This window comes from Mytilus californianus, unplaced genomic scaffold (genome assembly GCF_021869535.1).
Source record: "Mytilus californianus isolate M0D057914Y unplaced genomic scaffold, xbMytCali1.0.p SCAF_5, whole genome shotgun sequence".
Lineage (NCBI taxonomy): Eukaryota > Metazoa > Mollusca > Bivalvia > Mytilida > Mytilidae > Mytilus > Mytilus californianus.
The window spans coordinates 119,590,522-119,617,663 of NW_026262701.1; the positions used below are offsets into that span (position 1 = coordinate 119,590,522).

A 27,142-nucleotide genomic window follows, 5' to 3' on the forward strand; every position below is an offset into this window, starting at 1 on the left:
TGATTAAAATATTCTAAATCTCACAACGTATAAATTCTTTAGCTATTTGACCAACGATGTTTTAAAAAATTAACAGAATCAATCTAACGTCAACTTTCCTTTTTTGAATGGAGAAAGACCGTCGGAATCAATTTTCAATGTGCTTTATATCTTGTACCTTTGCAAGACTTATCATTCATTCATAAACCCACTCTAAACCAGAGACATATATACGTCTGTTTAAACTGACAAGAATACTCCTAAAACGGACAAGCAGTATATTCTTTAAATTTCTGTGATTAAATACCAAGAAAGAAAAAAATCCCGAAATTAATTTGATACTCAATATTTTTCCTGGAAAATATTCACATCCTCATTCGGTCTGAAAAAAAGATAAGAATTTGGTATACAGAACATGCAGAAGTGTGAATGTCATAAAACCTAATTGTTATATCAGAAACCATTATAAATGTGAACCTGTATACGTAAGACCTCATGGGACGTCAACTAAGATCACCTAACCACATACAGGTAATATACAAGTAGCTCTGTTATACCCGGAAATGTCAAGGTTAATCACTACTGATACAGAATGTACCAATGCAAAGAAAATTCTGATGATTGTGAAGCATGACCATTCATGATTTTAGAGGCATCTTAGGTGGGGGATTGCCAGAACGATTTAATTTAAATTCTGACTAGATTTTTTTTTCTCAATATAAATCACTGAACTAATAAAAAGAAGAAAACTACGCCCAAGAACAGAATTCTTCTTGTAAATTCATAAATACACCGTTCTTATTTTGTAACTTTCGATAGACATGAACTCCAGCCCCCCCAACCTGGGAACAGTATATCTTACAATGTATATATTCCTGCCAAAATAAAAAAAAAGGAGAAAAAAAAAGAGATGAACGGTAAATCACATCAGATTCAGATATTTATATAGTTGATTGTCGTTAGCTAGAGATGTATACATGTCTCTGCGTTAACTTATAAAAATAACGTATAAATTTGAAATAGATTTATGATGAATACTATGCAACTGCGACACCCCTTTTTATCACAGCGTACATGCATGTATTTAAATGACTGTCCGTTATTTCGATTAAGAATGACAATCGTACGTAAAATCCTATAGTTCATGGTGAGACTTTTTGTACCAGATATGCGACTTTTCGTATTTATATTTTCTCTTATATTACTCTCATTTGATATTTTATGCATAAGTGCAATATTGGAATGGTTTATTACCACCACAAGCTAACTAAATAAATTAATCAACCCTCTAGCTGACCAGACGTTAATACAACTACTATCAGTCTATCCGCAGTGAAGTTTCTATATTTCTTCAAATAGGCTTTTTGGGGATCATTAGTGTACGTCCAGTGGCATATATATTACATGCATGTCGGAACAGGAAAATTGACATCAGGTACTTTTAGAACCATGTTCACATTATTATACATTATACCCAACAATTGTGATGATGACGAATTTCTTAAACTGTTCAAAATAATCTTATTGAAAAGTAAATCTGTGATTTTACTATGTCCATAACTTCGATGAACCAAAGCAAGTTAGATATCGAACTGTATTTAAATCAGATTGGTTCTGGATGTTTCTCTCGTATATTCAATGTACATGTATATATTCTAAATTGCGACTATCTATAGTTCCGTAACCTTCTATCTAGGCGTATAAACCAATGATTGACAAGTGCGTACATTTTGTTAAATCAATATTTGTATGTTTCAAAATGTCCATACTTATTGACAACGAGTATATACTTACATTTTCCCCAATTTACCCTTGGAAAATATGTAAATAGATTTTTTATTTTATCAAATCTTTTTTTTTTGGAATTATTTAGATTTTCATAAATATCATTCTTTACACCAGAAATGTTATTTATAAACAAGCGTATGAGTTTAGTAATGACTAGTATATCACTATCGGACATGCAAGACAAAGATGTATATTACACCTGATAGTTTCAAAATGGAAAGTTACCGGCAAGTTAGTCGGCCGTGTACACTGATCAATACCCTCAGAAGTGAAGTGATGCACGAACTTGCTTTATGAAATTGTGTAATAAGAGTTTTAAAGCCCGACAGGAAATCGCTTGAATACCTGGACGTGTCACCTCACAATACCTCTGGGATTTCTTTAGCCATGCTAGTGATCAGATAAGGGAAGGTCCGAATTTATTTAAATAAGTTTATTACATAAAAGAATTATGAACAAACTAGATTTTCGAAAACAATATTACACAGAACACTTATTTATGACTTTGAACTTTGACTATTAACTAATTTCCATTAACATTTCTTGTTTCAAAAACTTAGTTAAAAAAAACATTTTGAAAACAATAGTTATTTTTAAAAAAAATATATAATTACATTTTCCGTATCAAGTTAGTTAGGAAATGTTGCACAACCATGCACAACCATGCCTATTATAATCTTTTTTGTGACCCGGGAAACTGTTAATGCTTTCCTTGTCGGATAAAACAACCGTACGCTTGACAAGATATATACACTCAATTACGGCTACGTTAGGTTACTGCTTGCTTTGGTCCTTTGTGGTTTATAGATATATCGTGGTCTCTATTCAGGGAGGATGTCAAAATGGCCGCATGCGGAGAATTGATACTCTAAATTTAAAATCGATGGTGATCTCTTATCTAGCAGAATAAAACTTTAATATTTATGAATTTGTGCTTTTTTATACATAATGAACATAATATCAATTTTTCATTTTTTTGCGAAGTTTCCCTTTAACAAGTTCCCTCACTTCTATTAAAGAGGTTAGGGGGAGGGTTGGGATCCCGCTAACATGTTTAACCCCGCCACATTCTGTATGTATGTACCTGTCCCAAGTCAGGAGCCTGTAATTCAGTGGTTGTTGTTTGTTTATGTGTTACATATTTGTTTTTCGTTCATTTTTTGTACATAAATTAGGCCGTTAGTTTTCTCGTTTGAATTGTTTTACATTGTCATTTCGGGGCCTTTTATAGCTGACTGTGTGGTATGGGCTTTGCTCATTGTTGAAGGCCATACGGTGACCTATAGTTGTTAATTTCTGTGTCATTTGGTCTCTTGTGGAGAGTTGTCTCATTGGCAATCATACCACATCTTCTTTTTTATATTGTAATTAATTTTTATAATAACGCGTATGAAATTAATGGAATTAACTATTTTGGATAAATTTGCGTGCTTTTGATGGTCCGTTCAATTCTGTTGACAGTTATGATTTTTCATCTGTACACTACACTACCACACAAGTTACCACAAATTAATTAAAACCTTTATCAAATTCTTTGATAGATACAAATATTTGGTGAGGAAACTTGGCTGTACCTATGAATTCTAATCAAAACTAGATATCACATCCTAAATTTTACAATAATGTTGTTTATAGAGCCTGTAAATTTAGATATGATCCATGTAAACTCATAGATCCTTTGAACAAATGGTTATTTTTGAAATCTCAAGAAGAGATTCTATATGAATTTATGGGTTAAATATACTAACCTCAATTTACATTTATATTACGTAGAATATGTTTGCAATGAGAACATGTAATGAAGGCAAAAATATTGTATATAATATAAATGTAAATTCATGGTAAGTATATTTAACCAAATTCATGTAAAACTTATTCTTAAAGGTTATCAAATTAACACAGTAGTAAAATTTTTAAATATTGTTTTTATAGGTGCTAACATTGATTTTGATTTTGAAAAATTAAAACATAACTTAATACATATTGATATGTATATATTGAGGTAAACCTTCCAAATAATGTTTTGATTCTTAACATCACTGAAGAGACATTAATTGTCGAAATCCTGATATGGTGTACAAATTTTTGCACCTCATGTTTGTGGTATACCATCGTTTCCGCAAGTTTATTGTTTTCTGTTTGGTATTAAATTAATAATTAAGATCCATTTTGTTACATCTGGTGATCCATTTATTTGGCAATTGCCATGGCAGTCAGCAGGGTTTAAGAACATCCGTTGTTCGACCTGCTAGTCAAATGCGTTTTATTAACTTAACCATATTAACATATGGACTCCTCAAAGAGTTGTTGCAAGGGTTTAAAGTGTGGCACTCTCTCTACACGTGGCATCAGATTAAATGTCCCCATTCTGACCGGATCGACAGGCTGCGTATTTATACATCCCATACATCTTATGGTCTCAAATTGACTTAAGGAATGACACATCAGTCAACAATTAAAAAAACAACACTGTTTTCACAATTCTAAAGCAAGTGAAAGAAAACACTATTAAATAGTACATTTACAAAACGTTTACAAACATGGAATTGAAGCCACCAAATATCCGACAAAAGGAGTAGGTTCGATAACACCCTAAAACGGCCCCCTATTTCTAGCTACAATTTCAAATTGGGATTTATTGACCAATATCACAATGAATCATAGCTAATAAAATGACTAGATAGAAAATATGTCTTTTTGTTGAAAATTTACGTACTTGTGTTCTATTCATGATGTCACAAATAGCACTCATTTTGATTTTCAACGAAAATTTAATGAAAACGGGTAAATTTCCAATGATTTTTTGGACAGGAAACATAGAGCGAATGCGTTGACAAAAAAGCTTTTTTAACTAAATGTTTGTTATCACATTTTACATATCTGACTTGAATATTTAGTTTGTTGACGCCTGCGCTCTATGTTTCCTAGGCCTTAATTTGGTTGAAATCTTGACGATTTGGTCAAATTTGGAAAAATCTCTATTTTTGACCTATTTGGGATGTAAAAATCAACGCTTTAAAACTTAAACTTTGACAAAAAAAGTTCATTCAACTTTCTCACATGTCTTTTTATCTCTTTAAAATATTTATTATCTTGAAACATTAAACTTAATAATCGGGGCCAAATATGACCCTTACCGAACTTACTCCTTTGTGATGTTTAAAATGTATATGTCAAATAGTGTTTCATTTATTTCCCTTGAGGACACATCATTAAAGTTTAGTTTTTCCTCCTGCAACTAGAATTAGTAAATACACTGATATTTAGTAATAACCTGAAGAGAACTGAAGAAAGGGAAGACTGGGTAGATGTACATAGTAAAAAAATTCGTATTTTTGTTGCTTTTTTTTACCAGAAAACATGATCCTGAAAGTTGTTTCAACATATTCATCATTGGATCAAAACAGTTCATCAGAGTCTCTAGCTTCAATATAAGTAAAAGTCTTAGGAGATGTGTTGGTATACAACATTAAGACATAACATCAAAAGACTAACGGTCAACATATGGTCTTAAACAATAGACTAGCATCTCTTTACCATATACCATATCAAGCTCTAAATAGCTTTGAGTTTTGGAATCACAAGCCCTACCTCCAAATCAATATTTATAGATAATAACATGCCCTTTTCCATATTGGCCCTGGTATCATCCCGAGACTCCCATATCAGCCCGAGGCTTTAGCCAAGCCGTTATGGGTTGAGGAATGATACCAGGGCAAATATGGAAAAGACATGTTATAATCTATTTATCACATATTTAAGTTCTACAGAAAAGAGAAAAACGTTCAATTATAACTATTTAATAAACACAACTGGTAAAATCTGAAAAGATTTATCACATTTTCCATTAGTTTTTAATATTTACTGCATTGGTAATAGTCTAAATCGATAATAGTTGGTTGGACATTGTTACTAGTGGCCATTGTAGCATAATTCTCATAATTTTCAATACAAACACTGTCATTGTTCGCCATTGTCGTTAAGGACGCATTGACGTCACGTCATTTGGAATTGGGGCACAATAACCAATAACCACTTTTTTGCCCCGGGCAGCAATATGAGTAGGACAATATGAGTGTGGTTATTACATATGCAAAACCCTATGTTTTCGTAACAAATATGTGATAATATAACTTACATTATGTAATTAATTAAGAATTTTGTTTTAGTCAATGATGTATGATGATGATGAAGATGATGAAGATGATGATGATGATGATGAGTACAGCGTACCTAGAAGGACAGGAATGAGATGATTATAAACATTTTAACTTATGTAGTAGCAGTATAGATGAAACAAGGACAGAACCAGTTTGGACACCAATCATAGTTAATAAAAATGCATGTTAAATCACTCCATAGAAATAACTATTGATTTTGTGAATATTTCATGCATTAACCAAAGTTCAAATTGGAGATAGAATGATATTCCACCCACTCGATAAGTTTTTTCCACTGAATAAAGGATTCCTAAACTAGAAGCTAAGTCTTGAATAAATCACACAATGTTAAGTTGATTCCGAACAAAGAAAATTGTATTTGATCATGTTATATGTAACTTCTTTGTAGAAGTTTTATAACAAAGAATGTTAATACTTAAAGATAAGCCATGTACTTAGAAATGTAAAAATCCAAGTTCTTGCTCAATAGGCTGCTTTGGTAAAACCATGGTTTAGCCTTTGAAGGAAGAAAAATGTAAGGCTTCACTGTAAAGCACAGGTGTCATATACTGCAGTTTTAGTTTTATTTTGAAGGAAAAGATATCATTTGTACTCCTAAATGTGGGACCAGAATATCTCATAGCAGTCTAAGTTTTTCTAGGAGAGAACTGAATTACATTTTTCGTAGTTGTGGGAATTTTTTTTCATCTATAGCTGGAAAAGGGATCATATATTTTCACTGTGTGAAATCGTATTCTGAAATAATAAAAAAGCATTTATGTCACTACTTCTTTTTCAAAATAAAGGTATGTAATATGGTTAATAAAAGATTTCTCCATTCCAATTACCGGTATTGGGTCTAGTATAAAATTCTGGAAAAAAAAACCAACCCCAAACCTGAGGATGTTTGTATGTAAAGTAAAAATAGTAAATGTTTGTTTCAGAAGTGGTCAGTAGTGGTCAGTAGTGGTCACTGATATTGTAAGTGAGTTTTCATAGCAGTGTATTCTCTGCTAAGGGAGCTACCATTTGATTTTTATGGGGGGGCTAGGATGAAATTTGAAAAAAAAAGGCAGGACAGAAGTTTTGAGTAAAAAAATAGGCAGGATGAGCAACTTGGCAAAAAAAAAAGGCAGGATGACAAATTATGTATAAAAAATCAGGATAAAGTAATAAAAAAAAAGGCAGGACCGAATAAAGTGAAAAATAAAAAGGCACGACCGAGATTACAACTAAAAAAAAAGGCAGGACAAAATTTTTCATCCTAGCCCCCCATAAAAATCAAATGGTAGCTCCCTAATGGATGAAATAAACTAGTGTAGGATTTCCATGACAGTTTATCTGTATGCTTTTATTTCTACAAAAAAAATGCTACAGCTAAGAAATAATACACTTGTGTCTTTTATGTACCAAAAATTTTAAAACATTCCAGATTGAAAATTTATTTTTATTTTTGGTAACATACAGGTTTTAGTTCTGTTATAAGATTTTTGCTCAGAAGTATTTCTATGACATTTGTTTATTTACAGAATGAATATGTGAAATAAAACTTTCTCCCAAAGGAGGAAATATTTTGATACATTTTGTATATTTTTCCACTTTGAAATGAATAGAAATCTCTTATCAAGTGGAAAAATATCTATGGAAGTATGAATCTCATTAAAACATATCAATTAGTCATTTTATATACAATTTCAAATTTGTGTGTGTTTGTGAAAACATCAGACTGAAATAAGAAGCACAGTACTACTCAATTCATTTACATATGAAACTCAAGACAGTAATAAGTTTTAGATCAGTAAAATAACATAATAAATCTTTTATATTGTTATAAATCATATATAAGTCATGAATTTTTATTATTTACAAAATTTCATAATTATTTTTTTTGTTCAGGTAGTTATGTATTGTTTAAAGATTGTGGCTCATGAACTTTATGTTTATGGAAGGTTATAAGTTCATTGTTTCAAACATTACCATGACTGGAAAGGTGCTTGGCCTCACCATTTTGGTTATTACTTTGTATTTATTTTAGTCTCAGTTAACACGATCTATTTTCAACTCTCCTATTATAGTGCTTGACATTTCAAAAATCATGACATAGTTTGTTTTTATACAGATTTTAAAAGGTCTATAAATATATGGAATTAGGACAATATATAAGATAAGAAATAATCGTTTATTGAATTAACATTTGATTCAATTTTTTTTTTAATATGAACAGATGAAAATATTATTAACTGTGTTTGTTAGGGATGTTTTCTTGATATGACAAAATGGAAATATTTTGACATTAATATTTTCTGCTGTTTTGACTATGGACCACAGATATTTCAGTTACAACCAAAGATGACATGTCAGAAAAAAAACAGACAGAGCTTAAAGCTCATTTTAAACTATATGGAATATTTTGCACCTTATACTTTAGCATTAAGGTATATTTAAATTTTACCTCAATAACACTTTGGAAATCAAAGAATATAATTAAATTATGAAGATCAGAGAAATAATCCTAAAATTGAGAGATATCTTCTTAATAATATATAGAAACTTGTAACACCATTTGTCATATAAAAAACAAAGTTTTGTGAACCCTGTAATAAATCCAATTAAAGTGCATCCCCTTTATTTAATACAACATTGGAAAGCAATGTTGTAATCTCTAAATTTTAAAATTATGGATCATTTGCCTAAAATGAAGGTTGAAATATTCAAACACTGGATCAATAGATGCAAATTTTTTTTCTATGAAAAACCTAACATATATGTAAATGTCTTAAAAATCAAAAAAATAATACAAAAGTGTAAATCATAATGCAAGTTTCATAAAATTATTATTCATAAGGTAAAATCAGATGTATCTAGAAAATGTATTGCAAAGGAGAAACGAAATCATAAATCATTCCATAATCTCTTAAAAGACCAGTAAGATTTGTATACACACACGATTGCCAAAAGCTTAATGAGGTTGAAATAAACAAATTATTAGTATAATGTGGAACCAGTAGATATAGGTACCAGGTATAGCTGATAATTGCTCTCTTAACATCACCCATGGCTAGCTTGAATAATTAATCATATAAATGTTAATTTTGACTGTTGTTTTGTTATTAATGTCTGATCGTAAAAAGTATAATAGTGCATATAATAATGTCAAAAAATAATGTCACAAGTACTTTAAAAGGTAATCAATTTGGTTTATGTAACCAATCACTGCATAGTTTATATTAAATATGAATATATAAAGTTGTAAATATTCATGGTATTTATTACAATTATTTTGATAAACAACATATGAATGTATTTACCACTAAGGACATATTAATTGTCATTAATTATGTAAATTATATCCTTCAGGGTCTGTCCAGGGCTAACTGCCATGCTATCATAATAAGGAAGAGGATATATAAGAAATGTGATTGGTTTTTATTTTTGTTATCATCTCAATAGTTGTCAGAACTTTTTATAATTACTATAAATGGATAAAGTTCCCCTGGGAATGTAAATTGGTGTTTGTTTTGATAACATTTGATTTTTTTGTTTTTTTTCTCTTTTGAAAAGATTTTAAGGTTTTTAAAAATTTTTAGTTCTGACTAGTTCTGTTGACAATTATGAAATCACTAATCATTTTGAATACGGTAAATTCAGAAATTATTGCGTGCATTTATTATTGCGATTTTGTCATTTTAGACTTAAATGCGATTTTAATTTTTACGATTTTGAGAAAAATCCTGTTTAATTCATATAAAATATTTCAAAATGCAAGTTTTAATTATTGCGTTTACAACTCTGTGGCATTTTTCGCAATAATTAAAACCTCGTAATAATTTCTGAATTTACAGTAGCAGGAACAAACAAATCAAGGGAAACAGAGAAAATGAAGTAATAGGACAGGATTTATTTTAACAGTTGTAAAATTCTAGCTTACTTGTGTCATTTTTTGTAAGCCTTGAAAACTTATGGCAGAAAAAATGTTTCCCTCTCGGCTTTGACAACATAGTTTCTTATTTTAGTAAGAGACAATTTATTAAAACATTTTATTTTTTGGCTGGACAGAAAATTGTCTGTATTACTTTTGATAAGAGTTATCGTAATTATTAATTCATGTTATTTAAATATTTTAGGTTATTTCTGGTAAAAACTGAGATATCAGATGTTTAGAACTTGCCTCAATTTTTAGTATATACATTTTATAAATAAAGATTGTTATAAATTATATTGTTTAATTTAATTTGTTAATGTGTCTAGTTATTTAAATTTTATATTTATGATTATATGTTTTACCATAGTCTGTGATTATTATATTCCTCTGTGATTTATATATGACTAACTTGTCTCAAAATATAACATACTTCTCTGCATAGAAGCTTCTGTGATAATTTGCTTTGTATAGGAAGAGAGAGCTTAAAGGGGAATTTAAAAGCTTAAAGGCCAATCCAGTTAATTTTGCTGTTTTGGATTTTATGAAAACTAAAATAGAGTTAAATGATTAAAATTTTAATTTCAATTATGCTTTTTATAAAACTTTCTTTTTAGGAAATTTATAATTAAGCAATACTTAATTACATATTTTATTTTATATAAGAATTGACTTTTAACAATAACTTTATAACTTTATTCCATGTAAATGTGGAAAATGTATCCAAAATGAAGAAATTTTGATATTTGAAATGCAAATTTATAATTATTTTATGATTCAACAGACTAAAAATTATTTTGATTAGGCCTTTACTATATAATTTACAATATTAATTAGATTAATTTGATTATACTCCACTATATGAAATACTGAATGTTTTTTTTTATATTTTATACTTTCACATTTATATATATGTAAGCAGTTTGTATTGAATATTACATGTTGCACATAGTAAATGCTGGTGGATTGATTCAATATTTTAACAGTCACAAATATTACACAAAGTGAAACCATATCCAGATTTAATAACTTTGTTAAAGTAAAAAAAGGGGAGATAACTGAAAAAATAAATCAACTCATGGGTATAAATGAGCATCTTAGTTCAATATTATCAGAAAACTTTTGATTATTTGGAAAAAGGGATATGGGTTGGATGTTTAGGGATATGGGTTGGATGTTTAGGGATATGGGTTGGATGTTTAGGGATATGGGTTGGATGTTTATTTTACTGATACAAAAGAAGAGAGAGATACACATTTATGATCTCAGATTACATTTTAATTTTTTCTATTTTTTTTCTGAATATGGTTTCTTTGGAGAACAATGAGACAAATTTTAAACATTGAATTGAGAACTAACACTTAAAAAAGCAATCAGATTGTCATACTAAATGTAGTGAATGTAATATTATTGACCAAAGACTAACTGCATGATTAGCTCAGGTGCTTTTACAGTAGTGCAAATCAAAGAACAAAATAGAATAAAGTAATGTCTAGTCTAGAATGTGTTCTTTTTTTATAACAAAAAATTTACATTGTAAATTTTGAACCATCTATCAATATATTAAATAGAGAATCTGAGATGTATAAGCATATAATTCTGTCTGGGGTGTTGGGAGGTCAAGGCTCATATATTGAAGGTCAAGGCTCATATATTGAAGGTCAAGGTTACACAAATTTACATATGTATTTTTCAAAATCTTGTTTGCAGGGATGTTAGAAATATCCATGTATCTAAATGATATCCCAACACTCCTGTGAGAATTCATGCAAAATGTATCCTGGAATCACCTTGTCTGTTCCATCCACCCCTTATGCTTAGATCCCAGTTTCATATAATTATTACTAATGTTTGAGGGCAATGTCATGACCTTGAACCAACTGATACATGTATGAAAGTGGTACCTTACTTTAACCTTTTTATTTAGTATGGCCTGGATCTAAGACTTTAGACAGTTGTTGCCTAGATCTAAGACTTTAGACAGTTGTTGCCTGGATCTAAAACTTTAGAATGAGTTGTGACCTTGAACTAAAGCCATGTCTGAAGGTCAATACTTCAGCTAATCAATTTATTGAAAGAAAAAGTCAAAGGGCAATAAAAAATCATATATGAAAGGACATCCAACACTATAGGCAAAATAGCATGAAAAAGCAACAGTCCACATGAATATACATTAAAACCAAAGATTCAGAAAATTGAAACTCCCTAAAAGAACAGGTACAAACAAAGTGCTCCTGAATTGTACAGAGTAGTCGCTTATTACATGTAAAAGACTAATGATTAGTGGTATTCAGTATAGTCATGAACAAGGAAAGGATTGTCAACAAACTGAATATATCCAGGATCATCTTTCAATGAAATGACTTCCAACTTTTTCAAAAGAACAGTTGGTTGTAGTTTTTTTGTAAAAAGCAACCCTCTAGCAAAGAAATCTTTTCAGCATACATAAGCTTAAAATGGCCTCAATGCAGTTTCTTGGTTTTGACTGCTGATTTGTTTAGGTCTTTATTTTTTTCTTTGATGCTCCAAATATTCTTTGTATTTCACTTCCAGAAACATTTATCATGGGAAATGAACTCGTTATTGTATGTTTATTTCAATTTTCAAAATTCAAAATGTTTAATGCAGTGAGTAAAAATTATGATTCCCAGGAAATTAAGCTTTATTGTATGGCAAATTAATTCTATCCTTCTTTAATTTTTTGGAATTAAATATGTTGTACAGAAATTGAGGGCCAGATTAGAACAACCTGTTAAACTTCTAAAATGTAACAATGTTGAGTAATTTAGGTGCAATCTTTTAGTCTGGGAAAACATGGTTTATAAAGTAGTTGAAATTTTATTTAGACTAGCTTTCAGCAACTATGAGTACGCGAAGATCACTACTGCATGATTTTTTTTGTCTTATTGTGCTTTATGCAGATTTGATGATTTTTCAAGTTTGTTCTTATGTTGTGCTCTATTTCCCAGGTTAGGAGAGGGTTGCCCCTTATAAACATGTTTATATGTGTCTGTACCAAGTAAGGAGCCTTTTAACCAGTGGTTGTTATTGGTTGCTTTCTGCCTTATTTGTATTGCATTTATTGTGTTTTAAACATAGCTCCAGGTCTTTGGTTTTTTCTTTTGAATGTTGCTTTACATTTTGTTATGCCGGAGCCTTTCATAGCTTACTATGGAGTATGGGTTTTTCACATTGTCAAAGGCCATCTGTTGACCTATAGTTGTTTACATTCTCATCATCTGATGAATCGTTGTCTAATTGGTAATCATACCATTTCTCCAAATTTTAGCAAGGATTTATTATAGAGTAAGATTGATTTTATGTAGATAACATTTTAAAAATATACATTTTTAAATCCAATTGGCTAATGTCAAGGTTGTAAAGTTTTCCGTGTTGTTGATTAAACTTGTAAATAAAAAGGTTAATACGTATGTTTTCGAATAATGTAAATAAACATTTTCGTTTTTACGTTCTAAATGTATAAATCAAAACGAAAGTGAAAGTGCCGTAGGTACTAAGAACAAGGAAGAGAAGTCCCACATTAGTGTTTCCGAATGTGTTTGACGTCAACCAATGACCTTTGTTGGGTCATCGTTATCGGCTTCACAGACACAAAGAATGAACACATTTCATTCACGAAATAATCAACAAACTATACTGGACCTAATGGATTCATCATGTACAATTTGAAGACTGAAGATAGAACTTTAAATCTTTTAGCTTTTCACACAAATACATTGAGAAATGGCGACAAAATATTGTTTCCAAAAACACATTATCCACGCTTTGTTCCTCGTCCTGCTGTCATGGGCTCAAGTAGGATCAGCCAAAGAACACGAGGAATCTCACAACGAAACAGAACGATATAAGATTTTATCATTTGATTTTGAAAGAGTAGAGCTACCATATGTGATATGTTTGTGGATATTAATTGTTGCTTTAGCCAAAATAGGTAAGCCACGTTACTAACCACTCCCCCGTTATTGATCCCATAGTCTTTGGGATATCAGGTTGTAAACTTATCCCTGATAGAATTGTGTATTCATTTTCTCTCCTTTTTTTTAATATGACCATAGGTGGACTGTTGACTTGGAACCCCAAACTAGCAATAAGCTATCATCCCCACACTGCAGTCTGCACTCTAATAAAGAAGACAAATATACATGTAAATGTAAAATGACAGGGAAATATCACCCCTGCACAACAAGCATTGATTGTTTGCTTTATCATTTCTGCATCTTCTTCCTTTTTATTTTGTACATATAAAAAATAAATTTTTAAATCAGTTTTAGATGTTTCTTTTTTTTAGACACAAGGTTTCGTTATTGACAAATATTAGCATCAATGTTAAATTAAAAACTTAAAAATGTATCACATAGATTCCACTGTTAACAATGCAAAGAGAAATGGTCTCCATTTTATTGAATTTATACTATGGGATTAAAAAAAAACCTGCTCCAAGATATATTATATCTCTTCATCTTTTTCTTTTCCTCTCCTGAGATACATGTGTCTCTGATGTTGTTTTTTATAAAACTCTGAGAATATGAAAACTGTATTTACCTTACATTTTGAATCACCTAAGAGAAAGTATACAAATCATTGCTTGTAGAACCAAATTTAACCTAACTACCCAATGTTGAAAAAATAACTAATTTCAAACTGTGTCAGTCCAAATTTTTACATTGTGACATAAAAGAATAAAATTTTGGAAAACTTGTGATTTTCCCCACTTTTCCGTGCTCCAATAGAGAAGATTTTTTGAATGAGTGTAAAGGTAAAGCTGTTAGATCTAATGTAGTAGGGTTTGCCATATACATGTAAACATGAGCAGATTGTTTGACTTTTTCCCCATTGAAGCAATTGATATCTAAAGTTAAATTTATGATTGATACTTGTAAGTGATGGCAAGACTGTTGAATTACAAAATGACAAAGAGCCATTTACTCTTTCTTAGGGTGACAGATGTGATCTTAAGGGATTGTAATCCATTCTTAACGTTACAATGTATTTATTATATACAATGTATACATGTACATGTATTATTGGGATTTATTTCTTTTATTGTTTTTTTTTTAAATTTTATACCCTACCAGCCAATGGCTGAGTTTATAGTGGATTTTATCTATAGACTGAGGTGCTAACACAAAAGATATTTTGGACTAACTGTTTCCTGTCACACTGAACCTGTAGACAGTAGATACTTCAAGTTCATTGAATTTTTATAAGTTGTCATAACATGTAATTGTTTTAGGAAATGCACTGTAATACCTGGGTATAATACCTGAGTATTATTTATTGGTATCATATTTAGATTTGTTTGTAAGATAAAACAATTCAATTGAATGGATAGCAATAAAATTCCAAACAGGATCTCAATTATTTTGTGATGCACTTGTATGCATTATACATGTTATATCTTTACATTAACAGTATAATAGTTCGGTTGTTTTCTGAGAGTTCATTTGTGATTTTTTATTGTATGAACATTTGTCAGGTAAAGGAGTGTTTTGGAAATATGACCAAGCATGTAATTAGCCAGATTAAGGAAGTGTATCCTTGGGACAGGGATGTACGATGTTCAATGATGTCATTCCCCTTTAGCTACTTGTAATAGAGATATCCTTCCTACCTTTAGTAATAACATCATACAGGGGTTTACATGTACTGTAGGATGTCTTGTTCATTACCATTGAGCTACTCGTAGTAGATATCCTTCCTACCTTTAGTAATAACATCATACAGGGGTTTACATGTACTGTAGGATGTCTTAATCATTACCATTGAGCTACTCGTAGTAGATATCCTTCCTACCTTTAGTAATAACATCATACAGGGGTTTACATGTACTGTCTGATGTCTTAATCATTACCATTGAGCTACTCGTAGTAGATATCATTCCTGCCTTTAGTAATAACATCATACAGGGGTTTACATGTACTGTAGGATGTCTTGTTCATTACCATTGAGCTACTCGTAGTAGATATCCTTCCTACCTTTAGTAATAACATCATACAGGGGTTTACATGTACTGTAGGATGTCTTAATCATTACCATTGAGCTACTCGTAGTAGATATCCTTCCTACCTTTATAATAATTATAACATAATACAGGGTTTTACATGTCCTGCAGGATGTCTTAATTAATTCATATATTATTTGTTACTATTGGAACATATAAGCTTTCTTAAATTTATGTATATAATAACCTGTTGACTTAGAAAAGTTTTCTTGTACTATTTAAAATAAAACAAATAGACATTACATAAAGCAAAGCTTTTTCCAATTCACCATACATGTACTCTAATTGTCTTTGGTGGAATAAATATGTAGACCAGAGTTATAATTTCATTATATTCTGAACCAATTTTGGTCAGATCGGTGTTGATATTTTTAGGATCATCTGTACTGGAGGAATGATTGATAAAGGTATAATTATTCTCCAATATTTGGTATGTTGATTCATACTAAGCAGAATCTGTACAACTTAAATGTATCAATCTTTCATATGACCTTGATGGTGACCTCCTTTACACACATCAGTAGTCAGGATAAGTATTCAAGATGTTGTTCCTCAGTAGCTATGTAAATTTATAAGAGGACATTAAGGTTTGCTGTTGTGCAGACTTGTTGTAATAAGTACAATGAATATGTCTGTCTTGTGGCCTTGACCTCATGTGCACTCTGTCTGTTATTATTTCAGGATTAGATTTGTTCCTCAGTTTCAGTAATAGGTCAATAATATTTGGTATAGATGTTTGTTGTAATGAGTAAATATCAATCTGGCATATCAATGGAAATCTACAGGGGGTGTTAAAAATTCAAGGGTGTAGGAGCATCAGTCTAAAATAACTTCTGGTGATCCATTTCTGTATATATGACCTTTACCCCATGTTCATACTGCAGTGTCCATGCTCAAATGAAGTTTTTGGGAAAAGTCTGTCCCTACTTAGAAACTACATTTTGTACATGTAGTACTATGTATTTTAGGTCTCTTAATTTGTGAGTTGAAAAAAAATAGTTTTTATAACAAAATTAAGAGGAAACTCTGAAATGTACCTTCAGTTTTCACAAATCCCAATACATTGTACATACTATGTAAATAAATGTATTTTCCATTAAATTGTGGCTTTTTAAAATTTATCAATACAAAGTTAAACATGAGCAGACTTCCTGTTAATACATTGTTGAATGGTTCACCGTTCAGTAAATTTAAATCTATAATACTGGAAGGATTTCTAAGATGTGTAAAATTGGTTAACCAAAAACTTAATTTCTCATACAATGTATATAATACCCTTGTATTTTTATTTGTTTCAATATTTTTAATTATAAAGTTTTGATAATCAGAGATAAGGATCACACTACTGACATGGCTGTTTAATGATGCTGAAATTCATAGGTTCTATCAATACTGATAGTTATGAATGTGAAAGTCAGCTTACAGTCTCTTTTACATTCTACAGTTCACATGCATGGATCCAACCATTTTGATAGGCGATGTTCCACCCCTGGAACAGCATGAAACGTTTACATTATTAAAATCAGAAAAGAAAAAAATTAAAAAAAGGGGGGGTGGGGGGGGGTTTCCTTGATATGCCAATGGTTCCCTATCAGGACTTATCACTTAATAACTGACTCTATTATTTTTACCTAACTACCCAATCTTGAGAAAATAACAAATTTCGAACTGTGTCAGTCCAAATTTTTACATTGTGACATAAAAGAATAATTGGAAAACTTGTGATTTTCCCTACTTTTGTTTGCACCAATGGAGAAGATTTTTTGAATTAGTGTAAAGGTAAAGCTGTTAGATCTTCTGTAGGAGAGTCTGCCATATAAACCTGAGCAGTTTGTTTGACTTTTTTATTGTCAAGTATTAATTTCCTTTATAAACTTGGTAATAGATATAAATATAACACTGGTTAATTTTTCTGTATAGTTTTGAAACTTTGAAACAGAACTTCAAGGTGTTATACAGGGTAATGACTTCAAATGGTTTATAGTTTCCAAGTATGATCTTTATAATAGATGTATATCTGATCAATAGAACCTTTTAATGGAGAAAATTATTTTGTAATTCAATCTGACATAAACAGATAAATGTTTATAAAACGTCTTTAATAATGTTTACAAACATGAATACAAATTGAAACTTCTGTGCAAGTTCATTGACACGGTAGACGTGCATGATACCTGTTTTAAATACAGCTTGGAGCACACTTCTAAAATCGTTAACAATCGTGATATGCAAGTAGTATATATTCATACCCTCAACCTAATGTGTATACAGTCTGTCGAACACCAACATATTGAACCTGTCTGTCATCAGTACTCCCACATCATTGTATCATCATGTCACCTTGTCCTATATTTCTGTCACTGTATATGTTTCACTGAAATTATTGGAAATTCTGACAAAACCCCTTAACAGATGCCTTCATTGCCAAACCTATTTTCCGGCATGGTTCCATTGAGAGTTAAGATAATAGTCTATTGATTGATTTTATTTTAGTTATTGACAATATATTTACAAGAGAATGGGGAAAATATGAAAGGAGAGTGAGGTTAATGCTTAAAAAGTTAAAAATACATCTAAAATAACTTGGGGTAATTGTTTTGAACAGTTATTATTGCTACATACACTGTTAAGCATGCTCAATGATGAATAGACATATAAATCATTGAAATGACATACTGAAAGTCAAGTTTGCATACAGTACAAGATTCTTTAAAAATACTTTTTATAATACCAGTTACCATGTACATGTATAAGTTTTAAGTACATGTGTCCTTTAGAGGGTTTCTTTACCATGTACATGTGACTTTTTGTGTCAGTTGTAAGATCTTGTTTCCATGAACGTGTATCAGCTGTATAAGGTCGCTTCTTGAAGCAACATACTCGTGTTATTTGGGTTTTTTATTTCCACTCTTTCAAATGAAAAAAAATCTTAAAGGCTTGATCTTAAACTTAATTCAACTATCAAGAGTTGAAATATAAGGTTTTCTTTGTGATGTAGTGGCCAAGTCTGTAATGTTAAGGATTTTCTCATATTATTTAACCAAATGTCATTCCTTTTTGGAGTTCTGTAAAGTATTTGACCTTTTTGCTTGGTATAATAAGACGCTTATTCTTGGTCTCTCCCTTTTCATGCTGACTTAATGTCAAATCACAGAACAAAAAAAGTATAACTTTATAAATTAATTTCAGTCAATCAAAAGAATAGCATGTCTTAGGCTTTTTTGCCATGCCATAATAAACTATTATATATACTGGTGATTGTTTGAAACATGATTTTCATCTTGTGATTTTTACTGTATGTTTTTTATGTTTTGTTTGTCCACTGATCATGATAAGAATAAGTATAGGGTCCCTGCCTTATATTCATGTACCTGAGGAACCTCATCAGACATTGTCTTATGTCTTATCTCTATGTTATTTGGAGAACTTGGTGTTGATGGCAGACCTTTGATTGTTTCTGTTAAATTTATTCACAACTTTTAGACTTAGGATTCCTAATTTCCTAATTTGACGTATTGTATAGACACCTGTTTATTGTTGAAAACTGTATGTTGTCTTCTAAAATTATTTATGTTATTTCTGTCTTGGGGTTGCTGTCTCATTGACATATATACTAATACTTCACATCTCCTTTTATTTATGTAAATTTCTTTTGGCCAATCTTTCTGTGCATTAACATACAGTCAATGAAGTTGTTACTTTTTGGTCTTTTGCATATTTACTTCATATCTATCTATTTACATGTAGCCTAGAAGGAAACTTTTAACACATATTGCACCAGTGATAGGAAATATGCCCAATTAATTTTCTTTAATTCATCCATTGTAGAATGCCCTTGGATTTAAATAATAACATACATGTACTAAAGTTGAGTAAATAAAAGTTTTTATAAAATATATGAACCATATACCTCTTTGTATTACATCTCATCATAGGATTGACTCACATAAAAGATAAAAGTGTAGCCTTTCACAAAGGATTGTTAAACTGCATTTTTCCTATGAAAATAAAGAGAAAAACTGTTCAGTTTATTTCCCCCACAATTATTAGATTTAAAGTTAACATATGTAGTTTATGATTAAAATGGTCAATGGGTATTATAGATTTGTGTTAGTACAATATAGGTTTACAGGCCAGAATTCTTTTACATCATATATAAATCAATATAAACACTGAGGTCATAGTGGTCAATAGAACTTGTTTACCCATCTTCTTAGTAATAAATTTGGTGACCTTCTTGAACTATACAAGTATAAGCAAAAGATAGGGGCAGATCCAGGATATTTGAATAGGGGGCCTAATTCATTATTTTTTGGACGATTTTATGCTAAAAAAAATTATATATGATTTTATGTTAAAAGATGATATATTTTCCAATCAAGGGAGGCGTACACCCTCTATGCCACCCCCATAAATCTGCCACTGGAAAATATAACAATTTGGTATCCAGGATATATGTATGCTTGTACAACTATCAGATGTATCTTGCCCCAAATGAATTAGTGACAGTCATTAGAACAGCCATTTCAATTAGTAGAATCATAGTCATGTACAAATGCATTAAAATGCTTTGACAGAAAGTTTGTTTTGGCTTTTACATTTTGTAGTGAAGCAATTAGTTTGCTGCATTTTATATTACATCATATGACAAAATGTGCCAAAGTGAAGATAATCAAATGTAATATAAATGATCAATATTATGTCTTGGTTTGGGGGAGAATTCACACTTTTTGTTGAACTTTCTATATTTACTCTATATTTTGGCACGTTAATTAATCTGTTGAAAAACATGCTGCGAGTGCATGTAAACTTCTAGTTTTGATCACTAATAGACAAATCTTTGAGATAACATGTATATATAAAATAGCTCTGACAGGGTTACATGACCTTGACTAACCTCATTTTCATGGTTCACTGATGAATTTTTAATTTGTAATGATTAGGTGGGTTTCCAAATTGCAATGAATTGTCAAATATTTGGTCTGTATACATAGGATGCATATATATGTCTTAGCTGTATTTGGCAAAACCTTAGGGAATTTTTACATCCTCAATGCTCTTCATGATTGCACTTGATTCTTAGCCTGTTAGCTGTCATGTTTATGGTATGATTTTCTTAGCCTGTTAGCTGTCATGTTTATGGTTTGATTTTCTTAGCCTGTTAGCTGTTATGTTTATGGTATGATTTTCTTAGCCTGTTAGCTGTCATGTTTATGGTTTGATTTTCTTAGCCTGTTAGCTGTCATGTTTATGGTATGATTTTCTTAGCCTGTTAGCTGTCATGTTTATGGTATGATTTTCTTAGCCTGTTAGCTGTCATGTTTATGGTATGATTTTCTTAGCCTGTTAGCTGTCATGTTTATGGTATGATTTTCTTAGCCTGTTAGCTGTCATGTTTATGGTATGATTTTCTCTTCACATTTATCTTTGTTTTACCCTTTTATCTTCAACTAAGATGGCCACTGTGGAAATTCATGTAAAAATTATTGGAAACAAAAATTAACTTCAGTTGGCTTTTTTTTTTTTTGTAGCTTTAATTGACACCAGTAACACTTGACTGAGGGAAGTTGGAAAACAATTAAAAAAAGAAATTATGAAATAATGCCTGTAAAACACGGGACCTTAAACTCATCATAGTTCTAGTATTACATAACAGATTGATTATGGGACATAGTGATAGAGTAATAATCCAGTCAAACTTGATAATCCACTAATCCCCTTGTTTAACCATGAAGAAAGTCACTAGGTGAATTAACATTCATCAGGTGCATGCCTACTGTACATGCTGTATATTTCAGGTCAAAAATGTAATGCAAAGCTATTTTCAGTAGATCTAAATCAATACTCGACCTCTGTCAGACCCCTCACTGATACTTTCAAATGAATAGAAGATATAAATTATAGTTTTTTGTTCACAATCTTATAGATAAAATTCAAGCACTATCTTGATTGATTATAGAAAAAAGGGTGAAAAAATGTACTTTAAAGTTTAAACAGTCAAGGCAAATCTTTGATTGTTTCTGTTTAATTTATTAAAAACTTTTATAAACTCCAAACAATTTAGAACTTTACATATTGTATGAAGATTGAGTCACACCTGTCTAGTTGTTCCCCTCTAAGATTGAGTCACACCTGTCTGTTGTTCCCCTCTAAGATTGAGTCACACCTGTCTAGTTGTTCCCCTCTAAGATTGAGTCACACCTGTCTGTTGTTCCCCTCTAAGATTGAGTCACACCTGTCTGTTGTTCCCCTCTAAGATTGAGTCACACCTGTCTGTTGTTCCCTCTAAGATTGAGTCACACCTGTCTAGTTGTTCCCCTCTAAGATTGAGTCACACCTGTCTGTTGTTCCCCTCTAAGATTGAGTCACACCTGTCTGTTGTTCCCCTCTAAGATTGAGTCACACCTGTCTGTTGTTCCCCTCTAAGATTGAGTCACACCTGTCTAGTTGTTCCCCTCTAAGATTGAGTCACACCTGTCTGTTGTTCCCCTTTAAGATTGAGTCACACCTGTCTAGTTGTTCCCCTCTAAGATTGAGTCACACCTGTCTAGTTGTTCCCCTTTAAGATTGAGTCACACCTGTCTAGTTGTTCCCCTCTAAGATTGAGTCACACCTGTCTAGTTGTTCCCCTCTAAGATTGAGTCACACCTGTCTGTTGTTCCCCTTTAAGATTGAGTCACACCTGTCTAGTTGTTCCCCTTTAAGATTGAGTCACACCTGTCTAGTTGTTCCCCTCTAAGATTGAGTCACACCTGTCTAGTTGTTCCCCTCTAAGATTGAGTCACACCTGTCTGTTGTTCCCCTTTAAGATTGAGTCACACCTGTCTAGTTGTTCCCCTCTAAGATTGAGTCACACCTGTCTAGTTGTTCCCCTCTAAGATTGAGTCACACCTGTCTGTTGTTCCCCTTTAAGATTGAGTCACACCTGTCTAGTTGTTCCCCTCTAAGATTGAGTCACACCTGTCTAGTTGTTCCCCTCTAAGATTGAGTCACACCTGTCTAGTTGTTCCCCTCTAAGATTGAGTCACACCTGTCTAGTTGTTCCCCTCTAAGATTGAGTCACACCTGTCTGTTGTTCCCCTTTAAGATTGAGTCACACCTGTCTAGTTGTTCCCCTTTAAGATTGAGTCACACCTGTCTAGTTGTTCCCCTCTAAGATTGAGTCACACCTGTCTGTTGTTCCCCTCTAAGATTGAGTCACACCTGTCTAGTTGTTCCCCTCTAAGATTGAGTCACACCTGTCTAGTTGTTCCCCTCTAAGATTGAGTCACACCTGTCTAGTTGTTCCCCTCTAAGATTGAGTCACACCTGTCTAGTTGTTCCCCTCTAGTTATCTTTTGGTTATATTGGCTGATGTCTCATTAATATATACCCCACATCTTCTTTCCTTCATATTTAAGTTATACAAATGTATTTAAGAAAAGTTAAGTCACTTTTCCAGACTAAACATAGTAAGGTCACCTAATGCGTAGTACTGTAAATCAATTTTGTTGCTGTTTTTTATGTTTATTGTTCAGTTTCTATGTACCTAAAACGTGAATATAATTATCGATAACAATTGATTGGGAACTGAAACAAGTTACATCATCAATTAATGGTTTCCACGTCAATTAGTAAACAAATGTATACAATAAACAACGAAACTCGTTACACTGGTTTGTTAATATTGTCATATTATATTTTCTACAAATATTCAGCTTATAAGCAGTGAGGTGGAAAAGGCGGTTATTTTGACTATTTATCAACATTTGAATTTGAATTTATTAACAGTTCAAGACTGTTTTTTTCTGTGTTATACCAGATTGATGGATATAGCTCATATATTTGTAAAATCATCTGAAAAATCATGTATGTATAGACTTATATTAAAGAGGACTTTTCCCATGAATATTTTAAATGTGTTTACACAAACAGCGTTGATAAACAAATTTATTGTCATCTCTTTGATATGTAAACAACTTCTTCAATAGTTATAAGTTAAACCTTTTCAAGTGATATATATTTTCTTTATCAAAACTTTGTTAGGGGATTGTTGACCTACTAAGTCCCCGTTTACACTTGTACAAAATTGAAATGATCATTAATTGAATAGATCTTATAAAGATCACTTTACTTTTACGTTTGCACAGTCAAGATCATTCTGGATCGATTTAGATCTAGTGCATCTACACTGCAATATAAAAAGAACTTATCTGACCTAATTAATTTAAATTTTGAAAACAAACAATCCTAAAAATAGAATATGATAATGTGTGCATTTAGATCATGACAAGACAATTCTATGCATTTCTTTTTAAATGGTTGATCCTGTCTTTTATATCCATGCATATTGGTTTTAACACTTTCAGGTTTCTCTTTGGTGTATTTTCTCGTTGATCATGGACACGTTGATTTCCCAAGAGTTCAAATAAGAGGACAATATCTTCATGACTGTACTATTCTCCTTTTTCCATCCTTTGTCATTAAATACATGTACTTTTTACCTGAACATGCACAGATTTATTTTTATATCTAAATATATCACTTTCAAAAGACAAAAGATCAATCTTGTTTGGATCAATCTCAGGAAAGTTTGATCTATTTCACTAGAGTATAAAGGGTCTGAGTAATATCATCCTGATTTGTAATGGAACACGTGAGTAATGACAAGTGCAGTAAATCTCTTGCAGGACATGCAATTTATTTTGGTTTCTAAAGATAGAGTTACCCTCCCTGAAGAAAATGTCGATATTGATTTCAGCAACATTTATGTGGTATGATGCATACATCTTATGTTTCCATATGCTGAATTAATTAATCTGTTAAAAAAATCATTTATAAAGAAGGATTAGATATTGTTCCTTAATACATAGGCTAAAATATCTGTCTTTTTGATGATGTCTTCTAAGCTTATAGTTGGACTGTTGTCCTATTGAGACAACCTACCTTGTATTCCCCTTTTCTTCTCTTCTTACATGTCTACATATGAACGAAATTTCATAATAGAATAATGTTTATGGTGATTTTATTTGTAGTTTTGAGCATTTCATTTGAATCACAAGTTTATGGTGATTTTTATTTGTATTTTAAAATTTTTTTAGCATTTCATTTGAATCACAAGTTTATGGTGATTTCTATTTATATTTTCAGCATTCCATTTGAATCACAAGTTACCAACAATCATTCCTGAGAGTTGTCTCCTCATAGTCTTAGGTCTCATCATCGGTGCTATTCTACACTATGGTAAAATCACAAGTGCCAGCAGTTATGTCATCGATGCAGACATCTTTTTTATTTACCTTCTTCCGCCAATCATATTTGATGCTGGATATTTTATGCCAGTCAGAGCCTTCTTCGACAACATTGGAACAATATTGTTACTAGCAGTAGTTAATACCTGTATTAGTGCAGGTCTGATCGGTATATCTCTTTATGGTGTTGCCTTAGCAGGATGGGTTGGTCGTCCGATGGGAATCCTTAACTGTTTTATATTCAGTAGCTTGATATCTGCTGTTGATCCAGTTGCAGTCCTGTCTGTGTTTGAAGAAATCCATGTCAATCAGATGCTTTACATCATAGTATTTGGCGAGTCCCTGCTCAATGATGGAGTTACAGTGGTAAGTTTGTTATAAGGAAAATAACAAAGTATAAAAATCAATACCTTACATTTATTTTATTGTTAGAAAACCTGCTCATAGGCCTTATTTTTCCTACCTAATAAAAGAATTGTTTCTTATCATTTACTATAAAAAGGTGTACTATGATGTTAGTCAAGTGCACCCCATGATATTCACAAGTCTGATTGACCTTGAAAATCACACATACATTTATGTAGACATAATGTGAGGGAAGTATTTTTACCTGGTTCCCCATTATTACCAAGGACATTTGATTGGCACCTACAAGTTATAATGAGTGTATACGAAGTAAGATGATCTGACACAGTAATTTGGAACAGACACTTATTACTTAGCTCTTGTTAATAGACGGGTTTATCTGTAATTGACCTAGAAAACATGGGCGCATCCATTAACCTCTCACGTGACCGATCCGCCATTACAACCGTGAAAAATAACGCACGTGTATTGATCAAAACATTATCGATTTTCTGTTTACATTTGTATTTCTTTCATATTCTGATTTATTTTACTATGGACACTGCTGAAAAAGTTATAAAAAACGTGGAGGCATTTCTTGTGCAGTCAAAAGTTGTACAAATAATCGTAAAAAACTTCAGATGTGGAAAAAATTAATATGAGAGTTACACAACGAGTTGCACAATGACTGCCCTCGTTTGATTCCATATATATGTCTAATTTGATGCCATTAGACGAGCAAACAAATTTTAGTAGATCAAAGCCGTATAAACAGAAAAAACCTTTGCATAAACAGGTTTTTGTATGGTCCGGACATTTTTTTCGGGATGACTGGCCACTGCACACAATCCGTTTTTTTTTAAATAAAACTTGTTATGAAGTAAAATACCACTGGCAGACGAATGTTTACACGTTGTAAAACGACTGTTAAAAACTTAAATTAATCTGTGAAAATTAATCCGATGACTACAGTGCATCTGCCTCTTTTTGTATAGAAGATACACACATCAGATGCGGATTAAGGATTTTGAAAAAGGGGGATGGGGTGAGGATATTTGTTCATTTGGGATGGGACGGCGCTTTCATATTTCGAAAAGTAAGCGGCTTGTGAAATATTTTATTCCTGGGTGCAGTTCTTGCTGAAAAACTTAAAGGTTCTACAAACAGCTGCATCCATAGACAAATCCCAGCAAAACTAACTATTAAGGGCCCTTCCCTAAAAGCCTCGTCTTAATGGTCCATATATGTAGGCCTATGTAGGTCTGTGTGCTTATAGTATACATTCACTTTATTTTCTTTATAAGACTGACGTATACAGTTACTTCTGTTGATTTGAACTTTCCTCAGTAGATTTTTCTGTGCATGAATTATAAAATTGTATACATTAGAAAGGATTTTTCAAAGGTCTTGGTAGTCAAACAGTTTACTAGAACCGGCCTACGAAAGCTTAGCTATAATCCAACAAACCGAAATTCCGACAGTTCAGTAGTCAGACGGTCCGATATACATCCCTAATATTATACTGTAATACTATATTTCTCTGTATTGTATACATCGGGCAATGAAAGTTCAAAACTTCTTAAGCCCATATTCTAATCGCAAAGTTATATCTACATATGGCCCCATGCATCGATAGCATATAGCGCAATTCATGCAGACACCAAAGTAATACGATACGTTACTCAATTTTGAGCATTAT

General features: G+C 31.6%; 2 protein-coding genes across 2 annotated transcripts in view; both read left to right on the top strand.

The window, feature by feature from the left end:
• LOC127700877 (CBY1-interacting BAR domain-containing protein 1-like) overlaps window positions 1-10,153 on the top strand; it is a 29,032-nt gene extending 18,879 nt beyond the window's left edge. The window contains exon 11 of the mRNA XM_052204577.1: window positions 5,937-10,153. Within this exon, the coding sequence (XP_052060537.1) occupies window positions 5,937-6,023 (87 nt within the window). The 3' untranslated portion in view covers window positions 6,024-10,153. The remainder of the gene's footprint in view (window positions 1-5,936) is intronic.
• A 3,232-nt stretch (window positions 10,154-13,385) lies between these two features.
• Window positions 13,386-27,142, top strand: part of LOC127700870 (probable Na(+)/H(+) antiporter nhx-9) — a 34,388-nt gene continuing 20,631 nt past the window's right edge. The window contains exons 1-2 of the mRNA XM_052204568.1: window positions 13,386-13,798; window positions 24,998-25,464. Of these exons, the coding sequence (XP_052060528.1) occupies window positions 13,591-13,798; window positions 24,998-25,464 (675 nt within the window). The 5' untranslated portion in view covers window positions 13,386-13,590. The remainder of the gene's footprint in view (window positions 13,799-24,997; window positions 25,465-27,142) is intronic.